At 38.1% G+C, this 12,500-nt stretch overlaps 1 protein-coding gene across 1 annotated transcript in view; it reads right to left on the reverse strand.

Moving 5' to 3' along the window:
- Positions 1-10,806: 10,806 nt before the first annotated feature.
- The window catches only part of LOC119575633 (nucleobindin-1-like), a 3,033-nt gene continuing 1,339 nt past the window's right edge, over positions 10,807-12,500 (reverse strand). The window contains exons 4-5 of the mRNA XM_037923264.1: positions 11,378-11,490; positions 10,807-10,992 (exon numbers count right to left, since the gene is read on the reverse strand). Of these exons, the coding sequence (XP_037779192.1) occupies positions 11,460-11,490 (31 nt within the window). The 3' untranslated portion in view covers positions 10,807-10,992; positions 11,378-11,459. The remainder of the gene's footprint in view (positions 10,993-11,377; positions 11,491-12,500) is intronic.

Raw genomic sequence — 12,500 nt, forward strand, 5'->3', positions numbered from 1 at the left:
TGTGAGACCATGACTTTGTCTATTTATGCATATTATTATTCCCTTTCTCAATTTCTCTGTATATATACAGTACACAGTCTCCCCCCTAAAACGCATGCCACCTAAACTCCCAAGGTCATCCTCTCCAAAAGGGCAGTTTCTCGTATATATACAGTACATAGTCTCCCCCCCCTTAAAACGCATACCCCCCAAAAAAAACTCCCAAAGTCATCCTCTCCAAAAAGGCCCCTCCAAAAAAAAAAAAAAAAAAAAATCACCCCCCCCCAAAAAAAAAAAAATAAAAAAAAACGTATCCTTAAAAAAGTTTTCCCCCCTTTAAAACGTTTCCCCTTTCCCTCCCACCGGGCGTTGCCCACAACCCTTTGAAACTCGACGTCAAGGGCGAGACGGCTGGTGCTCGGTGCTTTCCCGTGGCCCTTCGCCACGCCGGGCCAGGGGCTCGGTCTGTCCCCTCGGAAACTGGGGGAGGAGGGAAAAGGGGGAAGAGGGAAGGGAAAGGGAGGAGGGGAGGAAAAGGGGAAAGGGAGAAGGGAGGGGGGGGGGGAAAGGGGGGGAAGGGAGATAGGGAGGGGGAGGGGAAGGGGGGAAGGGGAAGGGGGAGGGGAAAAAAAGGGGAAAGGGGAGATAGGGAGAGAAGAAGGGAAGGGAGATGGGGGAGGGGAGGGGGGGGAAAATGGGGAAAGAAGGGAAAGGGAATAGGGAGGGGGAAAAAGGGAGGGAGATAGGGGGGAAGAAGGGGAAGGGAATGGGGGGGGAAAAAGGGGAAGGAGATAGGGGGGGGGAGAGGGGGAAAGGGGGGAGAGGGGGAGGGGGAAGAAGGGGAGGGGGATAGGGAGGAGGAAAAGGGGAAGGGAATGGGGGGGAAAAGGGGGAAAGGGGATAGGGGGGGGAAGAAGGGAAAGGGGAGATGGGGAGGGAAGAAGGGAAGGGAATGGGGAGGGGAAGAAGGGAAGGGAGATAGGGGGGGGAAGAGGGGGGAAGGGAGATGGGAGGGGAGAGGGGGTAAGGAGGAAGAAGGGAAGGGAGATAGGGAGGGGGGAAAGGGGAAGAGATAGGGAGGGTGAAAAGGGGAAGGGAAAAGGGGGGGGAAGGGGGGAAGGAATGGGAAGGGAAGGGAGATGGGAGGGGGAAAAGGGGAAGGGGAGATAGGGGGGGGAAAGGGAAAATTTACACCCCGGGTGAACTTGCACCCAACAAAAGCATACTGAAATGCTTTTCGGATATGGTTTTTCGATTATGCCCCCTTTTCGGGGGCTCAATATAATATCCCCGCACCCCAACACATACAAATCACACACTATATCCCACACAACACCATTCACACACGCAATTCACCAACACAATAACACACACACAAATACCACACACATATACAACACACATAAACAAACATTACACACACACCACACACGCAAAACACACCACACCCCAAAACACCACACACACACACACACACACACACACACCACACCCCCACCTAAAAAATACATACATACATACATATATATATAAAATTTTAAAATATTATTATACATATTATATATATTATATTTTATAAATAAAATTTTAAATATATATTATATATATATATATTCACACACACAACACACATATAATAACCCCCATGACAACACACGCACACACACCCACACAAAACACACCCACACACACACACACACACACACGCCCCCACACACGCCCACGCCCCCAACCCCCACACACCACACACAACCACCACACACAACACACACACACACACAACAACCACACCCCACAACACACACACCCCACACCACACCACACATTTTAAAAAAAATTTATATATATAAATAAAATTTTAATATATTTACAAAATAAAAAACAAATACATATACAATCTTTCATCACATTTTAACGGTGGGTTTTTCATATCAAAATATACAATACTACAATACATACAAATACAAAAATAATCCCCAAATATATATAAAAAATTTACCAAAACGTATATGAATTTTTATTTTATTTTTTTGATCTCTTCTTTTTTCTCATTATCAAATTTCGTACGCATACCAACAGGATTACTTCTTTAAAATTTCTACCTGCGTTGCCCCCCAAAGGGGCCGGGGGGTTTATGCGGGGCATCCCCCAAAGCGACTCGAGTGGCCCAACGATGGGGGTCACTCGCGTCATCAACAGGTAAGGTGTTTTGTGTGTGGGTGTGTGTGTGTTGTGTGTGTGTTTGTGGTGTTGTGTGTGTGGTGTGTGTGGGGTTTTGGGGTGGGTGGTGTGTGTTTGTTTGCGGCTTTTGCCGTGCTTTCGTGCATGCACACGCGATTGTACGGTTTCAAACCAAAGACATGGCTGTAGGATTTTAAAATTTCCTTAACATAAAATCTTCTAATTCCACAAGTCGACAAAACTTTTGGGCTTGGGGCGTGGGCAGCAAATGCATATTTGTTTTGGTGAGCCATAGAAAATAAAAATGCAATTTAAACCGTAAACTTAGAAAGCCAATATTCACCACCCCCTTTCTTTTTCCTTCAGGGGGACCTCGATGACACATGTCCTTTGCGATAACAACGGCGTCGGTCGCTCGCGAGGCCAGGGGGCCGCCCCGCTCCTCAAAAAGCTTCTCTTGGCTGGGAAGGTACAAAAACAGCCCGTTTTTAATCTTTGTCGTATGTTCTGAGGGGCGTGAGGGGGGACGGTGAGGGGATATCGGTTTAGTCTTTGGAAGCACTATGTTTTTTTTCTTTTTTCAAACTAAAAAAACCCACTGCTTTGGGGTAGACTTGAAGTTTAGGCCTCTTTTGTTTTTTATTTAAATGTCCCATCCCCTCACCTCATTGTAACCCCATAGTATATGTAAGCCCAAATCACAAAAATTTTGATTACAAATTTCTAAATAATTACTGTCAAAGTTTGGACCGCCCTCGTTGTCATTTTTTATGATCACATTTATTCTTTTAATTTTTAGGGGGACAGATGGCACGATAGGGGATACCCAAAGCACCTCGCATTGGAGAATGCCCTGCCAATGTCATCTTTAAAACCCTGACTCTCAAGACTTTCAGGCGAAGGGATAATTGTGTTTTGACTTTTTCCCCCTGCTACAAGAATGCCTTTTCCCGAAATGAAAAAATGAACTTAAACAATCTTTTACGCCTATTTTGTTTTTATTTCCACTAGATTTTAATTCTATTTCCCTTTTATAAAAGCCTTTCGTTATTTCCACTTTTAAATTTTTTTATCCCTCCATACGTTCCTCCGGGCTCTACTTCTTTGCCCCAAAAACTTTATTTGGGATGCCTTTTATTAGATCCGGGTCGCCCTTTTTTAGTATCAATTTTTTGAATTTTTATTAACATTTCACCTTTCGTTGTACATCAAACATGTCACCTTTTACTAGTTTTTTCTAGTGTGTTTCGAGCAGCCCTCAAAAAGACCTTCCCAATTTTTTTAATCTTTTGTCATCCAAATTGCCTTTTGGCTTTTTCCCCTTTCCCCTTTCATATTACTTCTGATTTTCCATTTCCTCCCGTCTCCTCTTTTCTGAAGACTTTCATGAATTCTCTTCCCTTTTACCCCTTTCCCTTTTTTTTTTTTTTTTTTACCAAATTCCCCTCCTTGCCGTGTTTTTTCCACATCTTCAGCTATTCTTCCCCCCAGGATTTTCCCCACCGGGAAGAGGGCGAGAGGCTCCTGGGTGATGGTCGGGGGATGCAGCCCCATAATTTTCCTCGCCTCCCTAACCCGTTTGAACATGCTTTCGGAACCCTTTAAACGGTGCTGCATGAAAATCATCCTCGATCCCCAAAAAATTTATTGTTCAGGACTTACCAATAAAAAATACACCAAAAATTACAGGAAAATTTTATTATCCAAGGGCCCCCATCCTTAGCTCTGTCCTTTTTTCCCCCTAGATGATCTGTATTAGCCCAGGTATTTATTCCCCACCAAAGAGTTAAAATTGTAACTAAAAATACATAAATAAATTTAAAAAAGGCTGTTGTTCAGTATCATAATCCAAACCTGGAGATCTTAATTTTTGTTTTGAAGAAATAAATTAAAGATAGAAGGGGGTTCAAAAAGTTTATGCCAATAAAAAATTATTTTGGGACTTTTAAAAAAAGGAAAACCATTTTTTAAAATTTCTTTTTAGTACATGAAATAAGAAAACCATACTTTTCAGCTTTGATGATGTTTGACAAAATTAAGTCCATAATTAAGATAATTTGGTTTTAGCAACATGTTTACCCGGGGGGAAAACACCAAATGAATGCCTTTTAAAGCAACTATTTTTTTTATTACCTAGAAAAAAGAGCAAGATAATTGATATGTTTTTGTTATCATATCCTTTGGGGTAAGTACATTTAAAATAAATCGGCTGTTTACTCCGATTTTTTTTTGTTTTTTGCGATTTAAATCTTTTTCCCAAAACTTTTCTGTACCTCATTATTTTTTATGAAGGTTACATGGACTGCAACCCTTTCAGCTAACAAGAAGATTTAAACCTTCTATTTGAGGAATCAGTACCTCCAAAATAAAATTTCATTGTAACAAACACAGAAAGGGAAGTTACACATGTAATTATGAACATGGCCACATTAAAACATTATTACATATATTTTATCATATTAATTCTTTGTAATGCCTTTAATATGCCACTATAAATGCTTATTTTGCTAAAAGCACGATCTGGGAACAACAGAACATTATCCAGAGTATAGATCCTGCATACTTATTTGAGTCTGCCATTTGTTTATTAACACTGCCTGTATATAGATTACTCCACAAACACTTAGTCACTAAGGAAATTAATTATTTGGTCTACCTGATTCACCTGTCTATCCAATCCATTGAAGATGTTAAATGGATTTAGTTAAAGATGTTGACAGTGATATATTCAAAAAAGCTCCTTGTTCAATCCAAGAAACTTACTGCAACCATGAAAACCTGACCCAAGTATCACCTATGTAGATTCAAAAAAATTATCAAAGTTCACTTTAAGTAAATCCTAGAGTAGTAGTTTGTGTTGCAACATACATGTTGAGCACCACTGCTGCAAGTGTGTTGCATATGTTACAGGTGTCTATTCCTTCCCCCTTTAAATTACTGTTTGTTTTTATCTGAAACATTGGTGTAATGTATAAAATCAACCTAACTTACAGTTTCCCATTAATTATGTCTTCTTATTGAGTAATTCACAGTAGTTTGTACATTTTCCAGAGAATATATATAACCTGTATATATGTATCATCCAGTTCATTCATATTCATATATTACAGGATGAAAGACTTAGTGTGTCTCATCACTAATGGAGTAAAGAGTTGTCGCAGACGCGTTTTAGGTTTGTAGCCAGATTACAAATGTTGCAAACCAGTCTCTTAGAGTAAAAGATATTACAACCTAGTATGATGACATAAAATGACAAAGCCTTTCAAAATATACTATGCAATAAAAAAGTGTAAATTAAATCAAATTTACTATAAAATGAGCTTTATTTGTTCCAATATCACATCAGTATTAGCTTATAAACATCCCCAATATAAACATTTATACCATACACAGAACTTCTTTTGCAAGCCAAACTACCAATAGTTTATAATCCTAAAAATTCAACATTAAATGATAAATGATGATCATTCCTATTTAAACATTTCTGCTTTCCAAGTACAGTACAACCTCAAAATTCCACTATCAAAACTATCAAATTCCAATAAAAAAAAGTTGAGTCACAAATTCCTTGCTGATCTGTATTACCTAAATTAACTCTTTTAATTCAGTTTTGGGCATCAGGTTTGGGTAAAGGTGGGATAGTCAGCACAATTATATAATATTGGAAAACAAGCAATAAAAAACAGTTAAAAAAAAAAAAAAAAAAAAAAAGCATACATCTATTTTAAAAGATATTGCACTTTAAATAGTAAAAACAACAATATTAATGCCTTGAATCTTTGTCTTCATTTATAAATGTCTTTTTTCTAATGTATCGTAAAAGCAAACAGACACCTTTCACCAAGCAACCATGTTCAGTTCAAGGAAAAAAAAGCTGATTTTCCTTAACATACATAAAAGCAAACATAAAAAGAATAACAGTAAATTATGAAAAGTTTCTCTGTCGAACAAACCTTGAGTACATGTGTACAAAAAACACTATATAGCACTGTTTGAGATTCAAAGCAAAAGAGCTAAACAATTATTTTTGAAAGTATTAATAAAAACTCATTTACCAAGATAAAATAGGAGCTTTATAGTTGTCTAACTTTATAGTACATTTAAAATAAACTGAAAAATCCACAACCATATATACCGAATGATTGGATGACAAATTCAGACACCTACTTGCCAATAAAACGACTTAATGTCATATTTCTTTGGGAATAAATATGGGTCATAACAATCATACTGCTGATAGTTAGTGACTCATTTACGTATAAATGAGTGTATTTATGATGGAGTGTGAGTGTAAGAGTGAGTGTGTTTGTGTACTGGCATGCGTGTGTGATATACACACATTTTCCCACCTAAAAAATGTGGAACCAATATGCTAAAAGGGAGGGATGTATTTAAATCCTGATTTTGGGCCTTTGAAAGTTTATCAGAAATACAGAAAAAAAAAAAAAATTGAGCTACAAATTGAATATCTATTTTGTGTTTAAAAAATTAAAAAAGAATCATTACCAGATTCACAAAACATCACTAAATATTTCTACAGGTGTTAAAAAATAATCTCATAGCACCAAACTAACTGTGTGAATATTTTATTATACATATCATTCAAGTTTACTCTACTCTGTGTTCTACAGAAGATCAGACCTCAAAGTTTGAACATTAACAATTATACAGTAAGAACTCAACAAAGGTACAACAGGACACATATCTTGCAATTCCTTCAAAGGTAAATGTTAAAGGAAAATCTCAAAGTAAAATCAAAAGACACAATTGATCAGCCACACTTTGTTCGAGACCACTGACTTCTCTCTTCTAACAGCCACCTGATGCAAAATCATTAAAGTGAATATCACATCTATCAAATTTAAACCTGCATACGCCATCCATTCTTTCAATTCAATTTCGGTTTCATTCTGCGTTTGATAACAACTTCGCAGAAAATGTTGGTCGTTATCCATTCATCTGAAGATATAATTCTGCGCAAGTAATTGTGTATGGTAGAACCTTAAGCCTGCAGTGTCTCAATCGGAAAAAAGCTTATCGCCCTGCAGCAGGATGAGCTGCTACAGGCTGAATGGGTTGATGAAATTGGGGGGCTTTACCGGGAACAGGTTGTGCTTGCTGGCCTTGAAGAGGTTGCGAACCTGTGCCTGGACCCTTTGGGTGGCTGCTGTTCCTGGTGCTGACCTTGTAAGGGCTGCTGAACTTGTGGTGGCCTTGAACAGGTTGCTGTGCCTGAAGCTGACCCTGCATGGGTTGCTGAACTTGAGGTTGACCCCGAATGGGTTTAAATTTTAGGCTGACCCTGAATGGGTTGCGAACTTGGGTTTACCTTGAATGGGTTGCTGCACCTGGGGTTTACCTTGTATGGTTGTTGAGCTTGGAACTTGAGCCTGGCCCTGAATGGGTTGCTGTACCTGAGGCTGACTTGCAGTGGTGCTGCACTTTAGGTTGACTTATGACTGGGTTGCTGTGCTTGGCTGTGCTGGTGCCTATGAGAAGAAAAAATAAAACAAAAACATAAATACATGTACATATTTCTCATGCAAATATATGAAGGAAAATTCAATGTATATCAAGAGCATCTGTCCTTTTTTTACCAGCATCCCTACAACTTGCAAAACATAAAACCACAAATATGATCCAACTCTGAAACCAGAACTGCAGTAAACCTAGACACACAAGCAGGGTCAAATTCACCCCATAATTTTTACATTACATTTGACAATAAATTTACAAAATAGAAATCCATTTCAGTTACTAATTCATGTAATAAAATAAAGAAGCATCTTTGCAAACAAAATGCACTCAAAAGTAAATCTAATGTCTAAGCTATACCTGCATGCAAAAAAAACTTGATACTACAAGAAAACTCAAAAAACCTGATAAGGTGCCCCATGAGGAATATATTGCACCTGGGGGAGAATCTGCCCTGTGGAACTGCCTGATACCCAGAGGGAACAGCCTGATATCCCTGAGGAAACAGGCTGATACCCCTGTGGGACAGCCTGATACCCCTGAGGAATAGCCTGATACCCTTGAGGGAAAAGCATTGGGGTGTACCTGAGGAGGTACCCATACTGTGGCACAGCCTGTGGGGGCGGGTACCTGTGCCGCAGGGTGCAGTCCTGGATGTGGACCACCTGGTACACGGCTGGCTGGGTGGTGGCATCCCATGGTAGCCAGGGGGGGTGGGATCTACAGGGTGGAGAAACACCACTCTCAAATCACTGTGTCATGCAAAAAATGCTGAATAATCAGCATAAATTTTAAAGTGCATGAAAACAAAAGCACAAAAAAAAGTGGTTACATAAAAAAAAAGGAAAAAAGAAGAAAAAACATAAACAAACAAAAAGCAAAAAACTAAATGTACAATACATGCCTTCAAAATTATTGTGAATCCAAAAGATATATTTCACATGTGCATTCAAGAACACCAAAACACATTGTATAATCAAGCAGTTTGGCTTCTCGTATAAATTTTTAAAAACTGGGATTTTTCTCTGCTTACTTTCCCTTGTGATTCCCAATTGAAGAAGCAAATTGACAACTTTCATAAAAATAAATGATTACAAACATCAACCACTTCTAATCATAATAAATAATGCATAAATACCAAACATTCTTATAATCTGCTAAAAACTATCATGTGTAAAATCTTTTCATTCTCAGACTTAAAATTTGGAAAATTAAAATGATTATCATCACAATTAAAGATGGTTGGTATGTGTGTGAGGGACATGGCTCCACATGCGCATTTATAGAGGGATGGTTTAATCACTTTCTTTTCTCTGCCATATTCGCTACATATTCGCAAATTCCTATTAAGCTTCTTATTCTTATTAACTATTTCTTATTCTGTCATTCTCCCTGAGAACTGATATCTAAACACAGAAAAATCAAATAGCTAAAATCTTTTCTTGAGGACAGACTCTTCATTGCATTTGAAAGGCATTTTGAAAATGCTTACAGCAACACAAGAAAAACAAACAAAACTTAACAAAAAGTACAAGTAAGTACCAAAAATCAAAAGGAGAAAAAAAAAGGAAACAAAAAGTTGATAACAGTGTACATGAATATACAACGCTGACGATAGGCTGTCCCTCTGCTGCGCGCTCAATTTGTACTCCTGTGGAATACATCTCTGCCATCCAAGCCTGCCATCCTCCACCTGTTGAATTTTGCTTTTGTCGCCACAAATCTTCGAAGTGAAATAAATATTGGTAAGACTGAAACACCATGAAATACATAATATAAGTGAAAAATTGTAGCTGGTTGTCCACCCACAAATAAACAAAATACCTAAATAATTTTCAAAATATCAGATTACAGAGGGAGAATACAGTAAAATTTAACTGTTGTTGCTAGAAGCTATTCTTTATTAGTAAAAGTTGAAGAAAGAGAGACAGAAAGATATTCTGAGAGAGAGAGAGAGAGAGAGAGAGGGAGAGGAGGGGGAGGAGAGAAAGGGGAGAGAGAGAGAGAGAGAGAGAGAGAGAGAGAGACAGAGAGACAGAGAGACAGGAGAGAGAGAGAGAGACAGAGAGAGAGACAGAGAGACAGACAGAGAGAGACAGAGAGACAGAAACAGAGAGAGAGAGACAGAAACAGAGAAGAGAGACAGAAACAGAGAGAGAGAGACAGAGAGAGAGAGAGAGAGAGAGAGACAGAGAGAGAGAGAGAGAGAGAGAGAGAGAGAGAGAGAAAAAACATTACCAGCAATACTAGAGCAAAACAAAGGAATTTACACTTAAAATGCACCAAACCTTACACCAGGAACCAATGAAGTAAGTTATCCCTGTTAATATCGAATCCTTGAAGGACGTGTTCACGAAGCTCTCCATCTTTCATAGCGCTATTGATGTCATCCTCAGGGGCATGGGTCATACTCTTATAAGTTCCTTCTTGAAGAGGGCTTCACCCCATCTCATCCAAGTAACCATTGCATCCAAGTCTACAAGAAAAAAATGTATGATTATAAGCAACACCATAGCTAAAAATCAATGGAAATAATAAAGTAAAAATTGGCAGGGGAGAGAGTTATGAAGACAAATCTTTTCTTCCTATCTCTTTCTCCCCCTTCACTACTCCACTTTACATATTATAAACAGATTACCCACACACTATAAATCTGCCACTTACTAGGGGATGGTACCACTCATTAACAAACCCGATCTGAAGAACAATGAATTCTCCTTTCACAAAACAATGGGTATTACCATGCAGATGGAAGAAAGTTTGGGGTCGAAGTCTTCCCTTCGCATGTGGTCTTGCTCTTCCAGACCTGGTAAATTAAACATCATAAATAAGAAATTAAACTCAGCTACATATCTAAACATTTTTCTCAATGGACACTGAGAGAGGATGTGTGTATATATTAATTTATGTACACCTACACAGGCTTCTGGGTGGGCAAGCCAGCTCAAGTCAGTGCTGGTCCCAAGCCCGGATAAATAGAGAGAATGATTACCTAAAGGTAACACCGGCACTTTCGTGGAAAGGAACTGGGGGACCCTACCACGTACTCACTCCAAGATCATCACAACATGAAAAATACAATTAAGTATCATGCTGTGACCATGGCGGCTCAAAACGTGAAACCTACCGTTAATAATACACAGCATACCTCTTCCAGCTGCTGTTTTGAGGCAGGGTGGTGCAATTTTCATGCTCTCCGTGTTTTTTTAACTTCCTCGTTGTGTTTCTCTTCGGCTTGCTTGCGATGTTCATCATCCATGCCCGCTAGTTCTGCTTCCTCTCAAATTCTTTCTCCATCTCGTATTTCTTGAATTCCTCTCGCCTCTGCTGATCTACCTTCTCCAGGTCTGCTGTGGTCTGATCATGTGACAAGCATTCAGCATTATTCTCTAATATTCAGATAGGCAAAAGTTCTCCTACCCATTTGGAGACTTTACACTTATTTAATCTAATCTATTTTAATCTCTCTAAATCTATTACAAAATATGCTTAAGGTATAAGAGCAAAATAAAAATGATAAAAAGAAAAAAAGAAAAAAAAAAAAAAAAAAAAATATATACATGTAGCACACAAATATTTTCATATATTAGTATACACATTATCCAATCTTTGGTCAGAAAATACTGAATTTACAAATAAGAATTCTTGGAATGATTCCCCCCATATACTGGCTGTGCCACAGTTGGTGAGACCATTTGGTAATAAGGGAGCTGATTCTCACCACCTACGTGTGCAAACCCACCTTGATAATGAGTTTCTTCAAGTCCTCAACTTCAAACCGCGTTGGATTTCGGTGGTCAATGTGGACAGGTATCTTCAGCATGTTACGGTCCACGCCAGTTCTTTTTCATGTTCCTGAAGATTGAAGAAAGTCTTACTTTTGGAGAAGAAAGTTTTATTCTTTCCAAAACACTCTGCACATAGCAATCCTTCCCTCATTACAACTTTAATGATATTTGAACGGCAATTTATTTTCTCATTAGCTATATCCTTGTTTTTTTTCTGAACAAGGAAAAACTGAGTAAAGTGCTTGAGTCATGTTAAAACATAAACTAAACAAATATGATTGAGAAAGTGAGCTTATCTTCATATCTATCACTTTGTTCTATTGCTTCCTATTAGACCATAATAACAATTTGTCATGTTACAGCACATAAAATCAAATCAACTACTGCAAACAAAAAAAATAAACCCAGCCTAATACAATAGGTAAAACTGTAAAAGACTGTAGAATGGCAATGGTGAAGTTTCAAATTCCCCTTTTTCACAATATTTTTCCTAATTAACACACTGCAGCATTGAAACAAAACAAAAGATCCATCTTCTCCATATGACCAATACATTAAGAAATAACTGTAGAAGCAAATATATAACATGACCAACCAAAAGAGAAAGTCCACAAATTAAGCACGCTATATCATATGACATCCTTAGATGAATTCAAACTACTGCATGATAAAACACATATTGTAATATAATAATCTAAGTTTTCCTTTATGATTCTAAATAATCACTGACATAAAATTTTAAAAATCATACAGGCTGCATCTTTGATTAATTCAAGAAACCAAAAACTGCACTAGATGTACAAAAATTAGTGTCTTTCTATAACAGACAACTAATGTTGAATAATTCGTCAAACTCTTTTGTGAAGAATCACTGCAGGAGTTCCTAAACATAAAGAAGCAAAGCATGAGTAAATATCAGCATGATGCTTGTCCAAGTGAATTCAAATCAGTTCTAAAAGGCCAGCTTTTAGTTCACTAATTCCAATTTCTGTGATAGTGGGGGCTGTGCAAAAGTGGTTATGTGAGCATCCCATACTAGTCTTGTGCAAGTACTATTCTTCCAAGGGCATACCTTGA

This window comes from Penaeus monodon, chromosome 7 (assembly GCF_015228065.2).
Source record: "Penaeus monodon isolate SGIC_2016 chromosome 7, NSTDA_Pmon_1, whole genome shotgun sequence".
Classification (NCBI taxonomy): Eukaryota; Metazoa; Arthropoda; class Malacostraca; order Decapoda; family Penaeidae; genus Penaeus; species Penaeus monodon.